The sequence below is a fragment of the Takifugu flavidus genome, chromosome 13, assembly GCF_003711565.1.
Source record: "Takifugu flavidus isolate HTHZ2018 chromosome 13, ASM371156v2, whole genome shotgun sequence".
Taxonomy (NCBI): Eukaryota; Metazoa; Chordata; class Actinopteri; order Tetraodontiformes; family Tetraodontidae; genus Takifugu; species Takifugu flavidus.
The window spans coordinates 4687852-4714305 of record NC_079532.1 but is presented as its reverse complement, the minus strand read 5'-3'; the positions used below and the strand labels follow the sequence as shown (position 1 = coordinate 4714305).

General features: G+C 43.4%; 2 protein-coding genes across 6 annotated transcripts; one reads left to right on the top strand and one right to left on the bottom strand.

Moving 5' to 3' along the window:
- Positions 1 to 696: 696 nt before the first annotated feature.
- dennd4a (DENN/MADD domain containing 4A) lies at positions 697 to 18891 on the top strand. Of its 4 annotated transcripts, none has more exons than XM_057051141.1 (31): positions 697 to 939; positions 3997 to 4328; positions 4519 to 4765; positions 4846 to 4915; positions 5020 to 5189; positions 5929 to 6167; positions 6294 to 6360; positions 6481 to 6539; positions 6634 to 6778; positions 7019 to 7194; positions 7514 to 7614; positions 8468 to 8686; positions 9558 to 9703; positions 10128 to 10148; positions 11232 to 11365; positions 11470 to 11602; positions 11763 to 11969; positions 12046 to 12174; positions 12259 to 12403; positions 12864 to 12986; positions 13453 to 13563; positions 14057 to 14131; positions 14227 to 14999; positions 15085 to 15301; positions 15487 to 15539; positions 15622 to 15797; positions 15999 to 16338; positions 16445 to 16562; positions 16775 to 16937; positions 17023 to 17087; positions 17278 to 18891. In XM_057051141.1, the coding sequence occupies exons 2-31, from the start codon at positions 4018 to 4020 to the stop codon at positions 17412 to 17414; spliced, it is 5070 nt and encodes a 1689-aa protein (XP_056907121.1). In that variant the 5' UTR covers positions 697 to 939; positions 3997 to 4017; the 3' UTR covers positions 17415 to 18891. The 4 variants fall into 4 exon arrangements, with proteins under 4 accessions (XP_056907121.1, XP_056907119.1, XP_056907118.1 ...); XM_057051139.1 differs by having other exon boundaries at positions 15448 to 15539; positions 16448 to 16562; XM_057051138.1 differs by having other exon boundaries at positions 698 to 939; positions 15448 to 15539.
- Positions 18088 to 26125, bottom strand: slc24a1 (solute carrier family 24 member 1). 2 transcript variants are annotated; one of them, XM_057051155.1, is made up of 10 exons: positions 26013 to 26125; positions 24639 to 25786; positions 24091 to 24150; positions 23796 to 23904; positions 20732 to 20812; positions 20467 to 20549; positions 20145 to 20369; positions 19951 to 20040; positions 19672 to 19838; positions 18088 to 19569 (listed from the first exon to the last, which is right to left on the bottom strand). In XM_057051155.1, the coding sequence occupies exons 2-10, from the start codon at positions 25635 to 25637 to the stop codon at positions 19320 to 19322; spliced, it is 2064 nt and encodes a 687-aa protein (XP_056907135.1). In that variant the 5' UTR covers positions 25638 to 25786; positions 26013 to 26125; the 3' UTR covers positions 18088 to 19319. The 2 variants fall into 2 exon arrangements, with proteins under 2 accessions (XP_056907135.1, XP_056907136.1); XM_057051156.1 differs by lacking the exon at positions 20732 to 20812.
- Positions 26126 to 26454: the final 329 nt, after the last annotated feature.

The window sequence follows — 26454 nt, the reverse complement described above, 5'->3', positions numbered from 1 at the left end:
ATTATTATTATTATTATTATTATTATTATTATTATTATTATTATTATTATTATTATATTATTATTATTATTATTATTATTATTATTATTATTATTATAACAATTTTTGAATCAATTTCTGATAAGCTTAAAACCCAAAACAGTTATCTGACAAAGAAGTGTTCAGATTTGTTTAACGTAACGTAACGTTGTTTGGCGTAATCTGATTAAATTTTTTTGCTGGTTTTACCCTTTACTGTTCTGACATGTCTTGTTTTTGTATTTTGAAGGTCAATGACAGCCACCTAGTTTGGTTTGTGTGTGTGTGTGTGTGTGTGTGTGGTGTGTGTGTGTGTGTGTGTGTGTGTGTGTGTGTGTGTGTGTGTGTGTGTGTTTGTTTATTTTTAAATGGAAATTACATTTTTAAAAAGGCAATGGTCACACTGGACTATTTGTTTATACCACCAAAAATCATACATATTGTCTTCAAGGTCGCCGTAGTGACTTGAGCGAGTAACATTCATAGTTGTTCTCAGTTTATCAACACGAACATCTATTATCTATTTTAAACCATTTATTTGTTTCTTCGTGCCAATACAACCCTTGTGACGTAAAAGGCCGCTTCGTGGAGCACTTTAGCGGAATTATTTCCTCACATCCTCAGACGTCGCTCTGCTGTCACGCGGCGGCTGCGCTGTCATCAGTGACGTCAGTCAGGTTTGTAACCAGTCACGTGACCAGCGCAGCTCTGGACCATAAAGCCGCTCTGGAATACCCAGATCTGTTCCGACCCGCCGGACCGACTGTGAATCGTTATTAGTATTATTTGTTGCCCTCACGTATTTGGAAAGGGGGAAAGATCCAGACTGAAGCGACCTGCTCAGACATCGGGAATCATCAGGGTTCTGCTCCGACGTCGCTGCACGTTCGACTGATCGTCTCACCTTCGTGATTCTGTGATGTGAGTAATTTACCCTCCACAACAAACATCTCTCACACAGCCCGTCTACCGAAGTGAGCCCGGCGGATTGGTTTCATAATTAGTATTCAAAGTCTTTGTTGTCAGTAGTGATGTGTGTGCGTGTGTTTGTGTGTATGTGTGCGTGCATGCGTGCGCGCGGTAAACGGTGTTTTTGGATTGTTGTTTTTTTAAATGATATGCAGCTTGATTAGTGTAATAAATGATGATCCCGGCTGAGTGAATGCTTGAGTAATTCTTCCTAGTGTGAGCACCGTGTTTGCAGCGCGTCCATCGGTTACGATGAGGTCATGTGGAGGCTTATTTTGCATCGAGTGTTGATGCTCTGTAAGATGGCTTCTTCCAGGACAGACCCTCTGAATTATTCTGGCCGCTGTGCATATGTTTCCCCCTCCTTTTAATGTGAAATATTGGCCAGTTCCATTCGTTCTATTTGAATGGTTCATTTGGTTCGCCATCGCTTATCAAACCCCAGGCAACCATAAAGAATGCAAATGATAGGTGTCTTTTTGAGAAGACAGATGCTGTGGTCATATATTGCGTGGGTTCTCTCTCTAATATCAGAAGGCCCATCCTCTAAGCCCCTTCCCGCTGTTAAATGCAACCCCTAATCCCTGCCCAGCCTGGGACCAGTCCAGCAGCCCCTGCCTCTATCTCCTGGGCCCTCATTACATCAACACTGGGATGCTGAAAGTGAGAGACAAAGGGCTTCAGATTTTATTTTTTATTTTTTTAAATCCCAGCATCAGAGGTCAGTTAATTTTAAGGGATTAATTGTCCAAACTTCTGCCTGGCAGCTGCCTGCATCAAGAAAAATGCCCTAACTTAGGGGGTTGAGTACCACTAAAGTCATTTTTTCTATTATTATCATTATATATTGAATCTTTCTGGCATCCAAGCAGCAATTAACTGCGTGTCATCTCTCCATGTGATGTTGGAAATGACTCATAAACGCGGTGGCGTGGATGGGGGTGCCTTGTTAACTGACTTGCAGAGGAAATCCGCCGTGTCCTTATTTGAGCTGCTTTTGTGACAATAGCTGTGGTGAATAAGTGCTTTCTGGGAACAGAGTGCGAAACATCCACCTTCAGTGTTGAGCCAACTGGGATTGCGTAAGTAAATCCTGTGCAACATTATTGAGTCTTGCCGTGGTGTTTTTTGGGTTTTTTTAATGCTTTTAGACACTGACGCGTGTCTCAGGGGATTTTTTTAAAGGGAAAATAATCCAGAAATGCCTGTGGGGTAGAAACAAAAGGGAGCAAAAGTAAAGTGGATGCAGCTGCAAGAGTTAAACATCACACGAACTTCAACTCAACTTTAGAAATATTGTCACAAGCAAACATGTGAGACTACGAAGGCTTCACCCTCCTCAGTAGAGTTGACAGTCCGTTGCCAAAGACAACATAATTGCCCATAAAGGCTTGTTTTAGCATCAGTGCAAGGAAAATTTCAGTCCAGAGTTTTAATGTTGTTGCTATGGTGAGCATTGGATGTAATTTCAACCCGCTGTGCCCTGTGGAGGGGGAGGAATAGGTGCAGTAGGTCCAGGAACGCCAGATTATATCTGCATTAATCTGCAACTTAGTGCACATCTGCCATGATGGAGGGTTTAAACAAAAGAGCTGCAGAACGCTCCGAGAAGTGTAATGTGGTTAAAACGGTTTGTCCTTCATCTGCTGTCTTTTTTTCCACAGGCAGCGAAAACTGAAAATTGGAGTTTTGATCTGTTGAGCCTCTGATGATGCAGCCTCCCATCTATGTGCTGCAGAACAAAATATACATCAATATGTAGTGTTACTAAATATAACTTTTTAAAGGTTGCTAGAGCCAAAACAAAGCATGAATATATTAATATATGCATTCTTTGACTTTAATTAAATGCTTTCCTTGCTGAGTCACAGCTGAAGGCTCAAGGCTCCACATACTCGAGCATAAACAAACTTAAAAGCAGCCGTAAGCTAATCAACAATAATTAATATTCATGCTGAAATGCACATTGACTTTGAGATCATGAGCCGCCTGCGCTGATGCTTCAGTATTAAAGCATCATCAGGCTGCAGGGAATTTCTGGATTGTTCTGCATGAGTCACGCTGGAAGACTTTTGCCTGGTTTTAGACGCTAAGATTTTGGATCCTGTGGTGACAGTTTGCTCCATACTTAAGATGATTGTTCTCTCTGTTTGCGTAGCGGTCAGTTTCCCATTCTAGCAGTTTTCTGACCTTCTGTCAGCACATGACCCTCCAGCTTTAGAACTCCCAAGTGGGTGAGATACAGCCGCAGCCACTTGTATGTTACAGTTGCTAACAGTGACACATGCTGCGCAGAGGTGGTGGATAACTTCATTCTAACTCTCTTCACATCCCTGTGAGGGAAATAATGAGCAGCTGTTTATCAGTGTGCTGGTGTGGAGAAACCGCCGAGAAAGATAAAGCAGGCTCTTCAGGCTCGATAGACCGACCCGTTGTTGAGAGGACTTCCAGGGCTTAGTGATAAAGACTCCAAGGTGCTCCTTCTGCTCACTTCTCTTTATCAACAGCACAGAATGCACAGCCATGTAAATATAAAGTAAAAGAGCCTCGTTTAAAGCTCAGAAATGCTCTTTCTGTGAGAGCTTGTGTTTTATTTTACACAATCAGTCACTGCTTGTAGCAAGGTCACTGCTGGTCTTAAACTGTCCCATATTTCTTGGTGAAATATGATGTTCATTCAGGCAGGAATGTGTGTGAATGCTTCCAGATGCTGTCTTTCCATTCCCTTTTTTTGTGGGCTTTGTATTCATTGGCATGTTTATAATATGTCCACCTTGTGAAGTACGCATGAAGTTGTATGGATCAGAAATTTCATCAGCGGTGGTTTTAGAAGGTCCCAAAGTCTCAAATTCAATTTGATTAAACCTAGCAAAACCTTGTTTAAGTCTCAGTCTGCTCAGGCAGATATTTTTCTGACACCAGAGGCCAACCTTTTCTTTTTTTGCCCCGTCCACATCAGGAAATATGATTAAAATGCCTAATGGAAGCCTTCCTTCTCTGTTTGTACAGCCCACAGTCTGGGAATGGGAAATGATGGAGGATAAGGGGCCGCGCGTCGCCGACTACTTTGTTGTTGCTGGCCTGACCGAGTCGCCAAAGCCTCTGGAGGAGGACCTCCACTTTGATGATGCTGGCCCCAAATGTGTGAAACCCAAAGCCCCCATCACTGATGTGGCTGTTGTGATCCGCTCCCTGGGCGAAGAAGTGCCCCCTGGTTTCACCTGTGTTGAAAGCACCCCTTCGGGCCTCTCTGCAGAGCTCAATGGAGCCAGTCTCCGGGGCCCGCAGATCTTCCTGTGCTTCAAGAGAGGCCGAGATAAGCCGCCACTGACAGATCTTGGGTAAGCAGTAATCCTCAGGCCCTGAACCTTTACCCACCCAGCACCACTAATCACTTCTCTGCCTCGTGTCACTATAATCTGTGCTTAAACACATCCTGACATCTCCTCTCTAAATATAAAGCAAAGCTTTGCCGTAATATTGTTTGGGAATTTCTTGCCGAGAGAAAACTTTAAACTCCTCGTGTTCCAGGATTCTCTACGAGTGGAAGGAAAAGCTGAAGCCTGGATGTCACATTGTCCAAACCACGCCCTCGGGTCGGCCTGCCAATATCAGCAGCTCATCCTCCCAGCGAATCTACATCACCTACCGTCGGGCCCCGAAGAGCCAGCCCCACACGTCTTTGGCCGTCACTGATGTTTGCATCATCATCCCAGGAAAGGGGGAGGTTCCCCCTCACACCTTCTGCAAGGTGGACAAGAACCTCAACAGCAGCATGGTGAGGCAGAGCTGAGAGAAGAGCTAAATAATGATAATAATGCATCGATTACTGATCTCCGGACTCTTCTTGAACTCCAGTGGGGGTCGTCAGTGTACCTGTGCTACAAGAAGTCTCTGGCTAAGACAAACACAATCGCCTACAAAGCAGGTGAAGTGACTGATGGATCCAGAGCTGAATCTGACCAATTGTTCTGATTGTTTTATTATTAAGAACTAACGATTGTGTGTTCTCATGTGTGTTTTTGGACCCAGGTCTGTTGTGTAGGTACCCTGAGGAGGACTACGAGTCCTTCCCGCTGCCCGAGTCCGTGCCCATGTTCTGCCTGCCCATGGGGGCTACAATCGAGTGTTGGCCAGCACACACCAAACACTCCCTGCCTGTTTTCTCCACATTTGTGCTAACTGGCGCCTCCGGGGAAAAGGTAAAAGTCGCTTTACTTAACCCATGTTTTACATTTTTGTTTACATTTTCTCAGGTAAAATGCAGACAGTCCAGGAAGCATTTCAGCATGGGAACATTCACCCTCTTCAGTGTTCTGCTGCAGTCAGATGTAATGTCAGTGTAGGGGTTCAGGGGCTTTAAGACAGAGTCTCTCTAGATTGCATCATTTCAGGCTCTCTCCCATCCTCTCTCCATCTCTGTCTCCCTGTGCGCTGATATCCCTCCTGTATTTCTTTGTTGATAGATGGCAGCAGTTCCTCACAGCGTCAGGCAGTGTTAATCAGCTTCTCAACCCACTGAAATCAAACATGGCTTAAAGCTGTGATTGGAATACTGAGGGCTGCTCTATTCTTTAAACGCAACGCAGCATAAAGGTCTTTTTTGCTGCTATGCCTTTGAATTATAGATAGATCGTGCAGCTGGCTGATGGTGTCTGAAGTGCCTCAGTGCCCACTCCTTCCCTCTGACGCCCTCAGGACTGCAGATTAGTCTGATGGTGCCGCTTCAAATGACTGACCATCAGCGATCTCATTTATCACCGTGAAAAATGTCTCGGGAGCCTCAGCGTATTAGCCGATGAAAGTCACTGATTGTGGCCTGTGTCTGTTTGTGTCCTTGTGTTGTTGGCCTTTGGATAGCAACAACCTGTACATGTGCTTGTATCAGAGATCCTTCACGCCAATGGTCACCCTCTGGTTGTGATGCTTTTCCCCACGCAGGTGTACGGAGCAGCCATCCAGTTCTATGAGCCTTATCCTGAGGAGAAACTGTCAGAGCGCCAGCGTTCACAGCTCGGCCTTCCCAGCACTGATCTGAGACCCGACGGGACCCGCGGCGTTTACAGCAACAAGAGCATCTGTCTTCTCTCCCACTGGCCCTTCTTCCAGTCCTTCAGAAGCTTTCTCACGTTCCTCTATCGATATTCTATCTCTGGTCCACACGCCCTGCCTATTGAAAAGTTAGCATTTTTTTTAACTGATCTTCTCCTTTGTTTAAAGAACTCTGGTTCAAAGACTTCAGATCTATTCTTAGTCTTGCTGACGGGGCTTGTCTGCATTATTAACTGATTACATTTTCTTCACAGGCATATCTCGCACTTCATGCAAACTGTGCCATTCCCCTCCATCCAGAGGCCCCGCATTCTAGTGCAGGTGAGTTTGAAATGTAAAATTTGTTGAGAGGATTTTGATGCCTCCCTCATCATTGCCTCTCCATAAGCGCTGTTAAATCCACTCACAGTTGCACTAATGCTCTCCTCCTGTCTTCCACAGCTGTCTCCACATGACAGTCTGTTGCTAAGCCAACCCGTGTCCTCCCCACTTCCTTTAAGGTGGGGGAAACTTCATTAAAAATACAGTCAGCAAAAGCAGATGCTCAGTTTGCGGCTGCTTCAGTCAAAAGTGATTTGTGGTTTTGTGCTGCAGTGGTGGGAGCCTCTCCACGTTGCTGCTGAATCTGGGCCCAAAGAACGCAGCCACTCTGCTGGTGCTGGCCGTCACAGAACACAAGATCCTGGTTCATTCCCTGCGTCCGGCTGTACTCACCAGTGTTACGGAGGCCCTGGTGTCTGTAAGCCAGTTCTTTCTTTCTTTTTTTTTAATTTTCCCTGAATATAACCCCAAAGAAGGGGGACTTAAATGTGATTATTGTGGATAAGTTAATAGGCAGAGTGGTTTATAATCACATCAAAAGGGATTTGGCTTCATGGGAGCTAATTCACCTCTGAAAATCTTTTTAATAAAGAAAACTACATTTGAAGGAAACCAGAGGGACTTTCTAGATTTAAGTCTTTGCTATTACGCATTGCAGATGATCTTCCCATTCCACTGGCCCTGCCCCTACATCCCTCTGTGCCCACTGGCACTGGCCGACGTGCTCAGTGCCCCGTGCCCTTTCATCGTGGGCGTGGACTCCAGATACTTTGACCTTTACATCCCTCCAGCTGACATCACCTGTGTAGATCTGGACACCAACACCATCTCCCAGTATGTGACCTTAGCTGCCCTGACAGTAGCCTCTTTAAACTTTAGGCTGCATCATCTAATCACTGCAGAGTTTTTAAAGTTTTTTTTCAGTGACATGATGAAAGTTCCTCCCCATGTTCGTTGATATCTCCCTGTTATGTAATGAGGAGGAACTGGAATGTAAAAACCTTGCATATATAAAAATGCTGTCATTGATCTGCCAGTTTAATTTAAAAGCTATCCCGCATGGAGATTAAGTAGTCAGTGCAGATGTCAGTGAACCTTTCTCCCTCTTTATATCACTTTCAACCCTGACTGCAATGGAAACCATATGTTTCAGGAAAGAGGACAAGAAGGCTTTAACGTGGAAAATCCTGCCCAGGAGAGCTTGCAAGCATCTTCTGAACACACTGAATAAGTTCTATCAGCAGTTGATCGAGGGTGAGTCTAATTCTGTGTCAACTTGATTTATTCAGCTTGTTGAGTCAAATACCGTGGTCAGTTTTACAGGAACCCTAATCAGAACTTTTCACAATGGAAGTGCACCCTAGGACACTTTGCACAAAGTGTGAAATGAAATTTTTATGTGATCCGGATCCCTGCACAAACTGCCTCATCTACAGTTACGCTCATTAGTCATTTCCTAGAATGTTCTTGCAGCTTCAGGAAGTCACGCAGCCGAGTCTCTTCGTGTTCCTTTCTAAAATAAGCAAAATATGTGTTTGTGCTAGTGTGGCATTTAGATATGATGCAAAAAGGATTGTCAAACTGATGACGGAGCTTTTGGGTCATGCCAGAATAACATTTACCTCCTCTTGTCACACTCCATTTGCAACTAAAGCCAGATGATCTCTGCTACAGTTGGTTTTGCCAGCGATGCTGAATGCATATTTTAGCCTTGTTAGCTCTGGAGCTCATTTGCATTGTTGTCAGGCTGCCACTTTGGTCCTCTGCCCACAGATTTGTTCATTTGTTTTAGGGCAAATTTAACTCCCAACCATCCTCTGCAATATGGTTGTTTATTACTAATCACCAAGTGTGAGCATGTGAATATGCTACATCAGTGGTTCTCAAATTAATATGAGAGCCTCCCCGTGCAGACCCTCATCTCAATTTATGGGCAGGAAAACATCGCTGCAGAGAATAAAGATGGATAAATATTTGGTTAGGTGATGTCTGGTTATTCTTTGATGAACTGATTTAAAAACTGCTGGAAACCTTGTGGGGTTTTTTTCTATGCAATATTTGGTGCCACATGTTGGACACATTTATATGCTTTGTGACGTGTTCTCAGGAGATCACCTGAACCGTGAAGATGTGCAGATGGAGCAGGCAGAAACAGACCAGGAGCTCCATTGCGGGAAGAGTCTCCACTCTCTTGAGCTTGAAATCCAGGAGGCCTTCCTGCGCTTCATGGCAGCCATCCTGCGGGGTTACCGCTCCTACCTGCTCCCCATCACACAGGCGCCCTCGGAGAAGACCACTGACGCCAGCTCCCTCTTTGACCTCCAAGGTAAAGTTTCTTTCCTTTTCATCTTGATGGGTTAGCACCATTCCCAGGTTGCACTTTAATTTTTATATAATTAATGTCATGTAAGACCCCAGTAAGTTTTAGCTAAGCTATAGATAATTGTCAACATATCAGTTAATAACAGGTTTCAGGATATTACTATAATAATACCCTAATCTAACAGGACAATAAGATAGTATTGAAGCACTGTTTATGATACTTTTAAGTACAGTTTTTGCCTAAAATTGAAAATACATATGAATGTGATGTCAAGTCGTTTGCATGTTAAATGTGGACAGTTTCTCTCGGGTCACTTTAAAAAGACAGATGGATATATAGCTAAGATCAGCTTGATTACATAACCAAAATACAAGTGAAGAACATGTTAAAATATTTCTGAATACTACGAGAAATTAGATAAAGTCGGAGGTGTGAAGATGATGAGGAGCAGGAACACATTTTCTTGTATTTGCTCTATTTGGGATCTTGTGCTTTTGGGAGTTTTAAAGCTGGACTGCTGCACTGCTGGAATGACACTGGTGCTTTAGCTTAAGCCTCAGTGGAAATAAGATTTGCATGACAACTCAGAGAAACCGTCATGATGAGTAGCACAATGTCCCGGCACATCTGTGTGCTGTTATGCATCTGTGTGCTGTTATGCATCTGTGTGCTGTTATGCAAGCGTAGCAGCAAAGAAGGACTTCTAATTCCATTCCTCATTTCCTGTAATCTTTGCTAAAGTGCCCCCACCACCACACACACACATACACCATCCACAAACTGCCTGATAAGAAAATGTCAAGGTTTTTTTTTTACTTGGTATTTTCTCATCAAAGTCCACATGTCATGTTTGTCTTTCTGTGATTCTTATTAGGCTTCCTGAAGAGCCGCGACCGCTCCCATCAGAGGTTTTACTCTCTCATGATCAAGACTCAGATGTTCATCCGCTTCATAGAGGAGTGCTCGTTTGTCAGCGATAAAGACGCCGGCCTGGCCTTTTTCGATGAGTGTGTTGATAAGGTGAGGTTTGCAGCTAATCTTTATCATAGATATTTGTGTGTGTGTGTGTGTGTGTTGGAAACAGCAGCATTGCCCTGCTGGGAAGGATAAAAAAAAATGCAGCAGTAGCAATATTGGATCCGGACAACTCCCATTTAGAGAGAAGTGCTAAACATGAGTCACTCTGACCTTTCAGAGAAGGTGCATTAAAGGCCTGGATTAGTTTAAAGAAGCCAACAAATGCTGATAGAAGTAGACTCAAATAATTAAGAGCGCAGCTGATAATAATGTAATTTTCCCCTGTTAACAACAACCCTTTTTTCCCAACTCCACTACCTCCTGCTCAGGCTTTATGAAATTGCTCCACTTTTTATTTCTGTACTCCCTCTGATTTTCTGCTTTTTGTCTTTCCTGCTGCTCTGTCTCGATGCTCCATGCCTGGTAGTTATTCACCACAGGAGGCAAGGTAAGACAGCAGGACCTGTGCTGTGCTGTGTTGTCTCCCCCCTTTTTCAGGAGATGAAATCAAAAGATTCTCAGTTCTTTCAGTGTTACTCAGCTCTGCGTGTGTGCGCTCTGTAATCTGCATAACATAAGTTTTTTAGCAGGTACACATCCAGGGTGTTTCTCTTAAATAAGTACAACAACAAAGGGAAGAAAGAACAGAAGCTAAAGCCCGTTTTCCTTCAACTATTGAGTCGTGATGTTGAAATCAGGCGCGCTCACCTCTCACACTGAATCGTTTGGGGATGTTACAAGATTTTGTGAACACATCCTGCCTGCACATGTTTTGTAACATTCATAGAAAAGACAAAACATCCTCCGCTTCAAAAGACAAAAAATGCCCGAGTGTGCAAATTTGTGCAATCAGGAAATCACATTTGCATCCTGCATGGATGCTGGGAAATCCTGTATGAGCGGTCACTGTGGTTATAAGGGAGAAGTGGAAGCACTGATTCATGCTATTGCTGAAGTTGACAACAAATGGGTGATTGAGAAAGGCCTAAGGGGAAGGACAACTAGTGGAAAAATGCCAAATGAATCAAACGGAGGGCAGAGGGGTCAGTGACAGCCGGTTAACTGAATCATCCACTTAACTGAGTGGCCCAAATCCTGTAACACAGCCTTCAGCCGCTGCTATACTATGAAAATTCCCGCAGAGCTTGTGTCTGAATAAGAGCATGACTGAGTCTAAAATGCCAAGTGGTGTTTAACGATCCTTCCCGTCTCATATTCACTGCACTGCTGCCAAAATATCTATTCTGTCCTGGAGGACTTGTATGATCAAATCTAGGTTCTGCATTATCTAAAGTCCTCTGCTTACTGGTGGCCAAGAGATAAATGGAATGGAGACATGAGACCTCTGATGTAGACACACTCATTACTGATATGGATTTTTACTCCCTGAGCCTCATACTGTATATGATCTCATCTAAGGGGTCCATAGTATCAGATGCCCTTGAACCTCCCAGGCAGCACAACAGCGATAGAGATGTGCTTAGAGGAAATTAAACACACATGTGTTTGTTGTGTTTTTCTTAAAAACCAGATGGATAGCGAGCGGCCAGAGGAAACTAGATTGATTGAACTTGATGAATCCCACCGTAGTGAGCACACGGTCTATGTCAACCCTCCTGAGCTGCCTCCGCTGCCACAGGGAGAAGAGCATCCTCTCTGCTACAGGTACCACAGCGCGTATACACAATAGCCTCACTCAGCTTAGCAGTGTTGTGCTAGTGTTTCAGTTTATCAGCGTCTGACTGAAGGTGGTGTCTTCCTGCTTCCAGCTACTCTGGTTTTCCTGTTCTCAATGCTGAACTTCTGAAACCATTGGAGGGAGCAGATCCCTCATCAGCAGGCACGACCTCCCGCCACAGCAGCCCAGCCAGCCCTGTGGCCATCTGCAGACGCTCCAAACAGGTCAGCCGTACAAGCAACAAGGCTTTCTCGAAATTGCTGTTTTCCTGATCCTAAATGTCTGAACTGAAATGGCAATTAAGGTCACTGATTATGTCACTATGGGAGTCACACTAAATAGTGAGGGTTGATCAAAGTCTGTACTTTATCTTTTATATCTCAGGAGATCAAATCAGCACAAAGGATGGCCAAAACCTATTCATCAATGCCGCAGATGTGGTCCAAATGTCTGCTGCGACACTGCTATGGCCTGTGGTTCATCTGCCTGCCTGGCTTTGTCAGCACGAGCCACTCTAAGGTGCGAGCTCTGCGCACCGCTCACGACGTGCTGCGGAAGATGCAGGACAAGAAGCTGCAGGCACCAGATGAGGTATGTAAATTTAAAGCCAAAGTGCACATTTGGAGTCATCGTTTTCATTTTTTAAAAGCTGATGTCATCCTTCCAGGTGTGTTACCGCGTGTTGCTGCAGCTGTGCGGGCAGTACAGTCAGCCAGTCTTGGCCGTCCGGGTGTTATTTGAAATGAAGAAGGCTGGAGTCCAACCCAACGCCATCACCTACGGATACTACAACAAGGTGGGTGCTGCCTGTCCTGAACTACAAGCGTACAAAATGTAACACGAGATGCAAACAGAATGCTGTTTATGTCCGACACGCCAGGCGGTTTTGGAGAGCACTTGGCCTTCCACCACCAGAGGAGGCTACTTTTTATGGGGAAAGCTAAGAAATGTGATCCTGGGGGTGCTGCAGTTCAAGCAGGCGGGGAGAAAACAATCGACACTGCAAAGAGACCCTCATCTGTCAGGTACAAACTGGACCGTCACACAGATGAACACACAGCAGGAGTCACACATGCTGCAGTTTAATTAAGTTCAGCGGTAATAGACTGAAAGTAGAGCATCCTCCTTAGTTCCTGAAGATCCTTTTGAACTGATATGTAAATGAGTGTATTCCTATGGGAGCACTTGTTTCTCTCCGGCTTCTTTCATGGTCTCATAATAAAGTTTCTGCCCCCACCTGCACAGTGTGCCCAACTTGGATTTCTTGAGCGGTACTTAAACAGAATGGAGTTTTTTCCCCCAAGGAGTCACATCAAAGATGTCACATTGCTTTAACGTCCCTTCCTTGATTAACTTATTTTCTGGACTTTTTGTGTTGATCTCCTGAACTTTCCTGAAGTGTTCATGCGTTGCCTAAAATCGGGAATTCAGTTTTTCTTGATGAGCCCTTTCATTTAATCTGCTGCTTCTGTGGTCTCCCCTCAGATGGCAGTGATCTGGACACAGTCAGTCACGGCAGTTTGGACAGCGCCAATGATTCTGTTGAGCGCACCTCCATCGACACAGACTTCACTAAAATGGACTCCAGCGATGATGGATTTAGTACAGGTAGGAAACCGTGTCTTCTGCCTCTCTGCTGCGCCTCAACTCACTCTTTCTTGCTCAAAACATTTTACTTTGACTGAATTCAATTGGCATTTAATAAATAAAATAGAAAATGGTGCCATTAGAACAGATAATATGTTCAAAAGATAGAAAGAGACAACTTATCTGCTTCTTTTCTTCAGTGGCAGCAAAAACAGACAAGAATGACCTAAATAGTAGCAATGAGCCATTTTTTGCAGTCCTGCAGACCTCCTGAGTATGATTCAAGTTGCTCTGTTCATCTTCCATTGCTTCCGCTTCTCTATTCTGCAATGGCTGCGTGCTGTAAACTGTAGTGATCACACTCAGCATCCCTGAGAAACTAGCTGAATGGCAGAATAACTCACCTCTTTATGCTAGTGAATAGCACAGAGTGCATACTTTATCCTTTAAAAAAAAAAACATTTTTATATGTCTTCATTTTTTCCAGGAGGGCAGTCTGACCATGGATATGATTCACTGTCCAAAGAGGAGGAGAGGATGTGTGTCAGAGAGAGTGACAACGTAACACCGATGGACGACAAAGGCCCGAGGCTCTCATGTGAGTTATAGATAACATTCATTCGCTATCTGACTGTAGTTCCCATTTATGCAGGAGTAAATCACTGCTTGTTGGCAGCAAAATGGGAGCGCTGTCTCTGAGAGCTGTGGCGTTACCGTGTGGGTGTAATGCATGCTCCAGTGGGCCATTCGCTGTTATATTTAGATGTTTGGACAGATTCTATTGATGGATGGACTTATGTAACTTGGAGATTGTTTGCTGCTCAGGATGTCTCAAATTTTGGTGCAGGATAACAACATCCTGTAGCCTTCTTGTAACATAATGATTTGACCCAGGACAAATCCACCCATGCACTTGAAGTTGTTCCATTTTATGTCAATGTTTTTAATATTCTTTACCTCCCGAAGATAGTTGAGCAATGAGATTTAAAGTGCTGACGGGTGTAAATAAAATCAGTTTCTGATTGGCTGAGCCCATGTCATTGTTGTGTTCTTGTTGTTGTCTTAATATGTGGTTTAATTGTGATTTGCAGCTTCTGAAATTGAAGATCCAGGAAGAAGAAACTCACCATCCAGTGGAACCTTCCAATCAACAGATACTACTGCCAGTTAGTATCTAATTTAAAAATAAAATGGATTTTAGTCCAAGAGAGGAATTTAGGAGAGTGGAGACTTAATCCATTTTGTCACATCTCTGTCACAGGTAATGGCCACAGACTGATATCCAGTCCCAACAGTAATGCGGGTCCATGTAAAGTTCTTCCAAAGAAGGAGAGGCCAAAATTCTTGGATCTATCTGGGAGACAGGAAAGTCTGAGGCCCACCGATCCTCTTCTTAGTTCAACCAAACAGAATCACCAAGCTTCTGACACACTGATAGAGGAAGAGGAGAGACCAACAGACAGAAAGAAGCCTCAGTTAGAGAGAGCAGTCAACTGCAGTACTGGGGCTGTGAAAAGAACTGGAATAGATACGGGGTCAGACCCACTGTCGCTGATGACAACAGACATGGTACAAAAATGCGACAAGAGCAGCAACGCCGCTACGACCCGTCGCGACCTCGCTGAGGAGATTGAGGTGTATATGAATAATGCAAACAGTCCCTCAAGCAGCCGTGCAGCTTGTGCGGACCTACAAAACCCCTCAAACCCCTCGCTTCAGTCCTCATCTCCTCACACTTCCCCACGACCCAGCACTCTGCTCCGCTCCAACACACACCTCTCACTTCCTGTCAGATCCAACGACAGGCTGAGGTCATCACCGTCTCTGCCTTTAGGCAGCAGAGACAGGGAGAGGCCGCCTTCCTTAGTATCCCCCTCATCACCTACTTCCTCTACCTCATCCTTCTCCATGGACTCCCTTTTCACCCCCACTCTGGACATCTTCAAGAGCAGCGTCATATCGGCAGGGAAAGGAGTGGCGGAGAAGGCTAGCCGCTTCTATTCTCGCCTCTCCTCCCAGACCTCATTAACACAGGTCAGAATCCTGTTTACTTTCAGGATAATAATCCCAGTCAGACTTCACGCATCCCACCCTAAATTCTCTCCTTCTCTTCCTCCAGGACGTGAACTGTGACCGGATTAGTGTGTCCTCGCTGACCTCTGGAGAGGCAGACTGCTCATCTCTGCTCGATGTTGACTCCTGTCTGGATCCTGATGGCTTCACTTCCCCGCAGCACGGAACTATGTCTAAACTCAGGAGGAGCCCAATTGTGGGACATGCCAACCTGAGTAGCCCCGGTACCCCCAACAGGGTGTTCAGACACAACTCCTTCTCTGGTTTGTTGCTATTCTTTCAGTCAAGCTTCTATGGCCACTGTTAGAAAGAATTAGAAATGCTCTTGTCATTGATGCCCCAAAAAAAACGCTATCTAGATTTCAAATGGGTTGCTCTGTGTTTAAAGTTAATATTTCCTCAAATGCAGGGGGTTTGGCACTTACTTCTAAAACTCCTCACACCCCAGACTCCTCCCCAGACATTTGTCGCTTTCAGCCGTCTCCCAGCTATGCTGTAGAGGTATGTCAGTCACACAAAACAACTACTCTCATCACTGGATGATTCCGAATGCATTCCTTTGACGTCTCTCTGACGTTTGTAGGTACTGATGTCCAGCTGCTCGCTCTGTAAGACATGCGAGTGTCTGGTGTATGATGAGGAGATCATGGCAGGCTGGACGGCTGACGACTCCAACCTCAACAGCACGTGCCCATTCTGTGGAACAGCGTTCCTGCCTTTTCTGAATGTGGAAATCAAAGACCTAAGGTCACTGAGCAGGTAACTGAATGCTTATATGACCAAACATAACATTTCCAATATAAAATACAGCAGACCCCTGATTTTCCACATTAAATTAAACAAATGGATTATTTTAAATGCCATTACTCTGCCTGGCATAGATATTTGAAGTGTCCTTTTAGCTGTCTAAAATATTTTCCATGGCGTCTTTAATCAGGTGGGCTCTGTGTCTCCCTTAAGGTCTGCCAAGGAAAGTAATCCTGTTACAGAGGAGGACGCATCATTGCTGCTCAGTCCTGCAGCCAAAATGTCTGCAGCACAGAAAACAGAGAGTGGGGCAGCTGTCTGTGCCCCAGCGCCAGCGCCAGTGACAGTGCCCTACCTGAGCCCCCTGGTCCTGTGGAAGGAGCTGGAGAGCCTGTTGGTGAACGAGGGCGACCAGGCCATCTCGTCCCCCAGTGTTGTTGACCAGCACCCGATTGTTTTCTGGAACCTGGTCTGGTACTTCAAAAGGCTGGACTTGCCAAGTAACCTGCCCGCTCTTATACTGGCCTCGCTGCAATGTAGTCATGGCAACCAGGTAATGCCTGCCTATTCGTAGCATAAGTTGAGAATGATGTAAATACGCAGTTGTACATTAAAGCTGTGCATGCAGGAAATAATCATTCACCTTTAACCTTTTTCAGAAGGCTCCGAGTGTTTCATCTGAGGACAGTAAGCAAGTGCTTGTGAGGATAATGTGGGACAATCTGAAACTGCATCGAGATAAAGTTCATCCCTGCTACGTCTTGTGGAACACACACTGTAAGTTGCTGACAGATTTACTAAGTGTGACGTTAAAAAATTGCTTTGCTCAAGGTCGTGTATTTCCATGTAAATGAAATCATGAATGATTCAGTTCAGGACTCCCATTAGCCACGCTGCACTCAGCAGTGCACTACCATGAGATGCAACTTAGACTGCGAGAGGTGAATCGGCATTTCTTCCAGGTAAAATTTATCTCATGTATTCTGCAGGTGCAAACTCCCTGGTGCGCTCTGGGCTGTGTGAGGAGGGCCAGCTCTTCACCGTGGAGCTGCTGCAGGGGTTTGTGAGAAGTATTAAGAAGAGTGATGTCTATCAACCCATGGGCCAAATCATCCAGCTGCTGGGGCCGGAACTGGGCTTTAAAAGACAGAGGTGAGGGGATTGTAAAGAATATTCCACAATGTGTGGTGGGAAACTAGGAACCACAAGTCTAAATGTTTTCTTTTGTCTCAAACAGGAGCCTCTACAGAGATCTTTTATTCCTCACTCTTGTTGCTCTGGGCAAGAACAACATTAATATCAGTAAGTTAGAATTAAGTCCTGAGACTAGCTGCCCTCCAGCTGGTCAAAGATTTTACACACACCTTTTCTTTTCCTTTGCACACACAGTTAAAAAAAATCTAAAAAGCATCACTTGATCAAATAGATCAGCCATGGCTAGTTCATAAATTAAGCAACGCCACATTGTTAACTTGAGGTTATTTACTTGCAGATGCTTTTGACCGGGAGTACAAGACGGCGTACGATCGTCTCAGCCCCAACCAGGTCAAGCTCACACACAACTGCGATCGCCCCCCAGGAGCAGGGGTCATGGAGTGCAGGAAAACCTTTGGAGAACCCAGTCTGTGAACTGCAGTTTTTCTTTTGTCCCACTGGCTCTTCTGTTCAGGCAAGATCCCTGCTGCTGCCCTTTTTCCTCTGCTTCGCAGTCTCAGGACAGATGCACAGCTCTCCAGCACAATGAGAAAATTAGACTGTAAAGCGACTGCCGTGAGTTTCTCTCATACTGAGCTAGGAGACGGTGATTTTGTGCATATAGAGGTCAGCTGTTTTCAGTATATTTGGTAAACTTTGTATAGTTTATGTGAATTTTACGCCTTTATGTTGAAGTTTTCAGTGATTGTGTAAAGAAGTGTCTCAGTACATTGTGGGTCCTGGTGGCCTTGACTGTTGTTTTTGTGGGTGCGTGCGCATAGGTGTGTGCGTGTGTGTGTGTTTGTCTGTTCTGTGTTAAAAGTTCTCGCTATTGGGCACTGAAGTTTTTAAAAAGCACTTTTTCAAGATGAATTGTTAGCAATTGTTCTTATTTATATAATGCTGTAACTCAGCAGGAGACGCTTGAGTCACTTTTTATTTGACAGTTTCTGGACTCACTTTGCTGCCCAAACGTTTCATCACAGCCACCAAAAGTAATGAAATTCATCATTCTATGCACCCGCTACACCTCGCAGGGCGTGCTTAATCTTACATACACTAAAGAGTAATCCTTACCTGAGAAGAATATAAAACATTGCAATTCCAATAGAGAAAACTTATTTATGTTTGTGTGTGCACAACATTTATTTGAATTTTTTGCACAATTTACCAAAACGACTGAAAAAAAGGGAATTGTTGAAGTTTTTCACTGTTTTAAAGCAATAGCAGTTTTTAAAATGAGTCAAATGGGACCACAAAGGAGTCAATTCCTCTGAAAAGTAGTATAACCAAATAATAATAGAAATTACATAGTTATGTTGGTTTAAGCTGTGTTGTTTTATGAAGAAATGCATTTACATAATGAACCTGATTTATGTAAATGTACACTGTTCCTTACAGTATTGCAGATGTGAGTTTTTTGATATTTGACAACATTGCACTGCATAATGTGAGGTAATGAGCGGAAGAGGTCATTTGAAATTCAGGCTGGTCTCATTTAACAGCTGTTAACAGCGACCTGACCTAAAACACCCAAAATATGATCTTTTAGTATAAATGCCATGCTGAGGGGCAATTAGCAGTTACCTCTGGTCTCCACCACCAACCTCCATGTACTAACGCTGTTATGATGCTGGATTAGACAAATCTGCGTGCCTGGATCAATAATCAGTCATGTATCCTTATGTTTCATTTGGGGAAAAAAAAACACAAATGACCAAAACATCTGTTGATGTCTACATGTTGTTTACATGTTTTCTCGATATCAATAATGACTATGAAGGATTATTTAACATTTGTAACACTGATACTTATTTGTATTGTTTGTTTTTATATTAAAAAAAGAAAATTTATTCCTACACAGGATGTAAATTTTGCTTTCACTTATCAATAAACACGTTTATTCTGTGGATTTCACATTTGACTTCTGCTGTTGAGCCTGAACCCAACGAGCAGAAGAACCTGAAAACAATGTAGAAAAAGCCCAACTCAAATGTGCCCATCCTTTGTGACAACAAATCACTGAAATGTGATACAAAACAGTGAAAAAAGTTACCAATATTTCTTTACCTACATATTTTACACTATAATAGCTCTTCAGCTTCTTGTTGCCTACTATCAAGGCCAAATAGACCCCCCCGCAAAAAAAAATGTTGCTGTAAACATGCTGCTGCGTACATTCCAGGTATTTGTTATGGGCAGCAATTTAGAGAGATTAAAGCAGCTTTCTGCACAGTTTCTACAAAAGAACCAGGCCAAGCACACATACTGTATGTACAGGTTAAATGTTCCGATCCTGGAGATGAGTGAAGAGGTTGCCTGCAGCAGGGAGCGGGTTGTTCAGATGGAAACGGGACAGATAATAATGCGATCTTCCAGCATCACGCTGAGAACCAGGAAAATGAAGTAAAGCAGGAACATGGTGGAACCCAACGCCTTATTCATCTTCCAGTTACAGGATGCGATGGAAATGATGACAAAGAGAAGCATGATAAAGAGCAGCACGATTGCGCAGAAGAGCCCATTGCTGCTGACGGTGACCGGAGCCAGGCCGTGGATGGCCGAGTACATCAGCCACGGGATGGGAAGCCTTTTAAAACAACATGATAGAGTGAAAGGGAGAGGGACAAAGACCTCCCTCAGCTGAGTGGCATCTAAATATGGTTCTATTATATGGACTATTGCAGCTCACCCCATGGTGATGTCAAAGATGTTACTGCCCACGGAGCTGGACACAGCCATGTCCCCCATGCCCTTACGAGCCACAATCACACTGGTAATGAGGTCGGGGATGGATGTTCCGGCAGCCAAAATAGTCAGGCCCATGATTTCCTCCGAGATGCCGATGGTCTCACCCACCTACAGAATGTTTCAGCATGGAGGAAACTTTCAGTTTACGGCTCCTTATATTTAATCTTCTTAACACACGTGATGTAGAATACAGGTGGGGGTGCACGCTAGAATAGCTGACCTGATGCGCCCACCACACCATAAGGTAAGAGAAGACAGCGATCCACAGAATGGAGCCCAGGAAGGTGACCGCAAAGAATTTTCTGGATTTCTGTTGGATTAATTTTATTTAATTACATTGTATTTATATGGCACTAATAATAATAATTCCTTTTTTTCAAGGCACTTCACAAAACCCTGTGGGTGTGTCTTTACCTGGTTGCGGACATCTGGAATTGTGAACCAAAGGGGAAAGATGATGGGCAGCAGGAGGAGGTAGGTGGCTTGTTTGCGTGGCGTGTCGGGCCATTCTAAGGACAGGGGCTCGTCCTCTTTCTCCTCGTCCTCCTCGTCATCTTCGCTGCTGTCATCACTGTCATCTTCATCGTCACTATCGGAGTCTTCTGAGCCTTCTGATTCTTCCTCTCCAGGCGCGTCCTCCTGCAGCATCACAGGGGCGAGAGATGGTTGAAGTGGCTTTCAGCTACATGCGTCAGTATCAAAAGGTCAACTTCTGGGTTTTCTAATGGCTGATTACCTTCTTTTCCTCTAGCTGCTCCTTTTTCTGGGTTTCTGCTGTGGCCTCTGGCTCTTTATTTTGCTCATTTTTGTTCCTGGCATCTGGGAAAATGAGTCACAAAAATAATGCCTTAAAATGAAATGAGCTATCTAAAGGAACCACAATTTCATTATGGTGGTCTGTTTTAGGGACGGATGCAATGAGCGTTCTGCTGAGCCTCATGTAACGTATGAGGTCATCCTTGCAGTGTACACATTTGTACGCTGCATCCCCTGCATGTTACCTTCATGTTTGTCTTGAGTTTTGCCTTCCGCTGTCCGTTTGGCCACATTGTTCAAACACTCAGCCTTATCCTTAAATTTCCCTACAAGCCATGAAAAGCAAAAAGGAGACACCGGCACTCTGAATAGGTTGATACATAAATGCACAAAATACTGATACGATAACATCATAAACAATACTCTCTTGACTTTTACTGCTGCAGATAGTAAAGTGATGAAAGGCATGCCCTACTGACAAGTATTATATATTTATTATTACTTATTGTTCTTTTTTTATCCTTGCATTCCTGAATGTCTTTTCCTCAGTGTGTTTTTGCTGCTGTTGTGCTGTAAATTTCCCCATTGTGGGACAAATAAAGGAAGTCTGAATCTGAATCTTAATCTGAGGGGATTATGCAGATGTGTGAAGCACAAGACAATATGACAATATAATATGTAGCATCAGATATATTTAGAATGTTGATATAGTGTATTTCACCACCACAATTGTGCTGGGAAGTAAATGAGGACAGTCAGCTAACCATAAGAGATTCTTAATGAGGATGCATAATGATACAAAAACCTTGCAGAAGTGTTATTTATTCTCATACTTTTTTAGATGTATTTTAAGGCCTTGTGTTTCTATAGGTTTATATTTATTTTTGTCCAATTTTAGAGCCACCTGCGTCAATATAGACTGAAATAAGTATGTACTGTATCTGCCTCAACATTTGCATTCACATAAAACGTTTGTACTCATGAAGCCTGGATGTAATGAGCCCTATAGATTTAGAAACATTTAGAGGTGCTAGATTTTAGGGTTTGAGCTCTGACTGCAAAAAGTTCCAAGTAGTTGGAGCAGAAAATATAAAAGCTTTCTTCCTCCTTTCTGTTCTGAGGTCATGAACAGATAACAGAGACTATTATTCAAGACTATATTCAAGATTAAGGGAATTATAACTACACTGGAATCATCCCAAGAATAGCCTTATAAATCAAGATATACCACTGGGCGAGCTGCCACACATATAAAGATGGCCAGTTTACTTTAGCATATAAAACACAGTGATGAGATAGAGCTCCACGGTTTGTGTTAAACCTCAGAGCATCATGGAGGCATTGAGCAGTCAACCATATATAACACATCGCCATGATCAATAATCGAAAAAAGTTTGACCCCTACATAAAATCCAAGTAAAGGCTTCAGCTTCTTTGCAGTGTAGTCATCGATTAAGAGCCCCAGATATTTCAAAGTAGATAGAGGTTCAGTTTTTTGACCATCTACTAGGACAGGACTAGGACAGACTGATTTGACCTTGCTGATTTTGAGTGAGTGAAAAACCAAAATTTTGTGTTGTCATTATTTAGAGCAAAAATACATCCTTCAGATGGGCAAACGCTCCTGTGGGTGTGGGTGCAGAGCCATATAGGACTGTGTTGTCACCATAAAAAGGGAAGCCTGCACATGGAATATTCACTCCAATATTGTTTATAGACAAGGTAAATGACAAAAGGCCTAGCCCTGAAAATTGCAGTACCCCTTCTGGACAAACCGAACCTCAGAAGAAACAGACTGTTCTATCTAAGATAGTTTGCAAACCATCCAACTGCATTTACAAAAGATCCAAGTGCTGTTAAGACATTCAGTCAAAATATCATGGTCCACGGTATCAAAGGCCTTAGAATACTCTATAAAAATACTATAAAAAGACAAAGACAGTACTGTTTGTTATCTAACACTTGTGTTATTTAAAACCTTCAAGGCTTTATTGGGACCTTAGCCATAACACACTTGTACACAAAATAGGCCTATAATTGATTAAAAGATAGTTGGATCTCCTTTTACGATGGTGATAAAATGCATAGGGGGAATTACAGTGGTCAACAAACTAAGATTAAAATTGTAACACAGTGGAACAGCTATGATTTCAGATGCAGGTTTCAAAATGAGATCTAAATTATCTGCCCCTGGTGGTTTTTAGGATCAAGGTCTTGAAGAGGTTTAGTGACCTTTACTGTGGCAAGGTAGACTTTTCACAAGGCGAGGGCTGTTTAGAGGGGGTTTTGAACATCAAAGAAGGCAACCCCATCCCAGTATAAATGATGATCATGCAAGAAATCCACGCTTCTCAACAAAACATGGCTTTCTTTTAGAAAGCCTTGCATCCCTCACAACCGCTATCACACAGTGATCACTCACATCATTTGGAGAGGGTCCAGATGTACCGGTAGTATATTTAGAAGGCATGTTGGTCAGTGAGAGTAGCTTTTTGGAAATATGTGGAGGTTGGGTCTAATAGAGGAATTAATTAATTAATTGTGTGCTATTAAGAGAATCACATTCTTTTTTCGGATTGTTGGACACAGTTTAACTCTGCTAGCAAAAGTAGTTAATTGTATTTCAGCTGTAATTAAAACTTCACAAGGGAGGCATTACATTTTCTGGAGCAGATAGTTGTCTATAACGTCCAGCCAACATATTACGATGATTCTTCGATAACTCTGATTCAAGAGGAAGTAACTCAAGCTCTTTAGATGCCTCATCATGTAGGACCACCACCCAGCTGGTCCACATTAAGAAATGAAGCATAATACAATGATAAGTGACTTGACTTCGTTGGAGGCTTAGGTTGGATTGATGTCCAGATGATTACATCACAGCAGGATGGAGCAGGCTTTAGGAAGCCCCAGGCCCCAGAGCAGTATATGACAAACATCTGTATGCTGCTGTAATTAAGGACCAATGTCAAGCCCCGCCACTGCCACTCCAGACAGAAAGCCAGCCACACCACACAATTCCAAGACGCTCAGAACAGGCCACAGCCAGCAAACCAGGAGCAGGTCAGAGCACACAAGGCAGAACAGCCTTCCAAAGCAGACAAAACATGTACATGAGCATTTCCCAGATCAGATAAAGGCCTAAGGTGAAAAGGTTCAAAAATACAAAAATACTGAAATCTAAGAACACTAAAACAGACAAACAACTAACACAGGTCACAGACATGCTGCCATCTTGGTGGAGGAAGGGCTTCGTGCTGTCTAAGTCACTACTCACCAGTAAGGCAAGTGTGGTGATGCTCTACTCACCATCTCCCAGAGGGTCTAATGTGTGGATCATCAGTTGAAAGATGGTGTTTCTCATGGTGCTGTTGTGTAAAGAAGCTGAACTTCCCCCTCGCTTAAGGGCCGGTTTCAACTGGGCAAAGAGATGGCTGAAATTATGATGGCTCTTAAATTGCAATCCAAAATTAATTTGTAATTTAACCCTCATTACACCCTTGTTTATACATGGGTGCTCTGCAAAGAGACTGAATTTCTGTGATAAGGTTGTTGTGAGTGTGTGTTTAGTTTCCAGCTGATTGGCTGATTTTTGGATCTATACCTTTAACAGAAGCTTGTCTACTTGAGCAGGAGGTCTGTTGTCTTCACTGTCCCCAGTCTCCTGTGAGCAGTAAAGTTTATTCAGTGATAATCCTTCATTGGTGGTGGGCTTATTCAGTCTTTGAGGTCCTATACAGTTTGAGCTCCTATAATTTTCAGGTATCTCTGTGGAGGATTACTTTGGGGCTGCTGATCAGCTTTGGTTTGCCTGTATTAATATCATGTCCCTGCTTTGAAAGGTTGCAGATGCCATATGAGGAATGAATGTGACAACTGGTTCCAGTGTTAAATGACTGCCTTTGATTATCAAAAAATACATTCATTTTATATGATCACATCATGTAAGAGCAGTATATCAAAATGCAGTTTGTAGTAAAAACATAGCAACAAATAAATATAAAACATCTTTACATTTGTCATTAAGGGTTCTTTGTTCCAAACTAGATACCAATGTGCAAACAAATATAGCAAAGTATATTTTACAAATATTTCAAAAGAGATCATGCCGTCAGACTCTTTTATTCTGATTTAAGAAATTTGGATTCCTACCTTTTCAGATTCCTCCACTGCAATAACATTGATGATATTCCTGTGCTTGTGGAGCTGGGTCTTAAAAGCGTGCTCAATTTGCACGTTGAACTTCATGAAAATCACGTAGAGAGTGTAGCCGCCCACCAGCATCATGCTCTCCCACCACATGATGACATTATCCAGGAAGAAGATGATGAGCATTATGAGGTCGAGTATGTAGAAGGACACGTCTCTGAAAAGTGGCCACCAGGTTAGATGAAGTACCTCCCGTGAAAACAAAGCACACATTCCGATCACAAACAAAATGTTGAAAACAGCCGAGCCGACAATTGTTCCGATGCCCACATTGCTGTGGGCGATGAAGACTCCTATCAAAGATGTAAAGAGTTCAGGAGCAGAACCTCCAGCAGCCATGAAGGTTGCTCCTGCCACATCATCAGAGATGGCCAGTTTGTCTGTGATCACCCCCAGTGCGGGAACAAAGAACTCATCACACACAATAGCCAGGGCGATGAACATGTACATCATCCCAATAATGTGAAGGATGACCCAGCCTTGCCTTCTGTCTCTAATGGAGAACAAATCTTCAGGGTATTCACCCTTAATGTGTGGGGGTTCTCCGGGAGAAGCTGGGGTGATGGTGGTTAGAGGAGGAGCTGGCACTGGTGTGGGGGACATGTGCGGAGTTTCGGGAGCCGCGTAGATGCAGTGCACCACTGTTCTTTTGGTAGCTGGCACTGACTCCGTGGAGGAAAGAGTTGTGAAATCAGTTGTCTGATTTGTGGGCTCCACTTCAGGTGTCGCAGTGAACGTTTCCTCCAGTTGCGAAGATGCGACCGTCGTTTCATCACTTCCTTCTGTTGATCCTTCTCCAAAATCACCTCCGAGCTGAGGCATTGACAAAGGCTCGTACTGTCTGGCACTGATAGTCAGCTGGTAAAGGGTACACAAAAAGACCCCAGAGAGGAGAAATAGGACCCTGCTCAGCTGCAGTCGCTTCCTTTTCATACAATACATTATTTTCAGTACAACTGTGATACTACTAGCAAAGATATGTTAGACTGCATAGGACTTGGTTAAGGACAGGTCTGGCTTCCTCCCCACTGTGGGGTGACATAATCCAAACCTTCATGTCATATCTTCACTCGCTTGGAAAGCCTATGGTTCTGTAAAAGACAAACAGATAAAGACGACAACTCAAAATCTACTTACATTTTATAGCATTTGGACAATAGAAAGAATCCACCTGTATTTGTCATGACATTACTGTTAACACAATAAGAAACTCATATGAGTATTATCGCATGACATTGGCTGTCCTGAGACATGACTGATGGATGAATGCAAACACAAGCAAATGTAAGCATCAGTACAGACAGAGACAAAACTTACCACAAAGTCTGCCAAGTCGAGAGGTACACAAATCGATTAAAGTCAGTTTCCACAGCTGGTGCAGTGGAAATAGCTGAGGTCCAAACTGTGACCAAGGGTTATGTAGGACAAAGGACAAGTCTTCATGATGGATCAGCATTATACCTAATACCTGAAGTCTTCTAAGAGGATTATGCGCATTGTCTCACTCTCACTTTGTCAGGAAGGTGTGCAGTAATATTTCATTCAGTGTAAAATAGAGTTGGGCCTATTTATTTCTTTCAATTTACAGAGCTCCAACTCCAAGTATAGAAACATTCCTTGTATTGTTTTAAGTTATATGAGATAATGTTCAGTGTATTTACATTTATTGTGATTTGTAGTTCAACTACAGATGTGTTAGTCAAAATAGCATTGGTGGAGTTATGGAGAATGTGAAAATCATATTTAATTACTTTTAAAC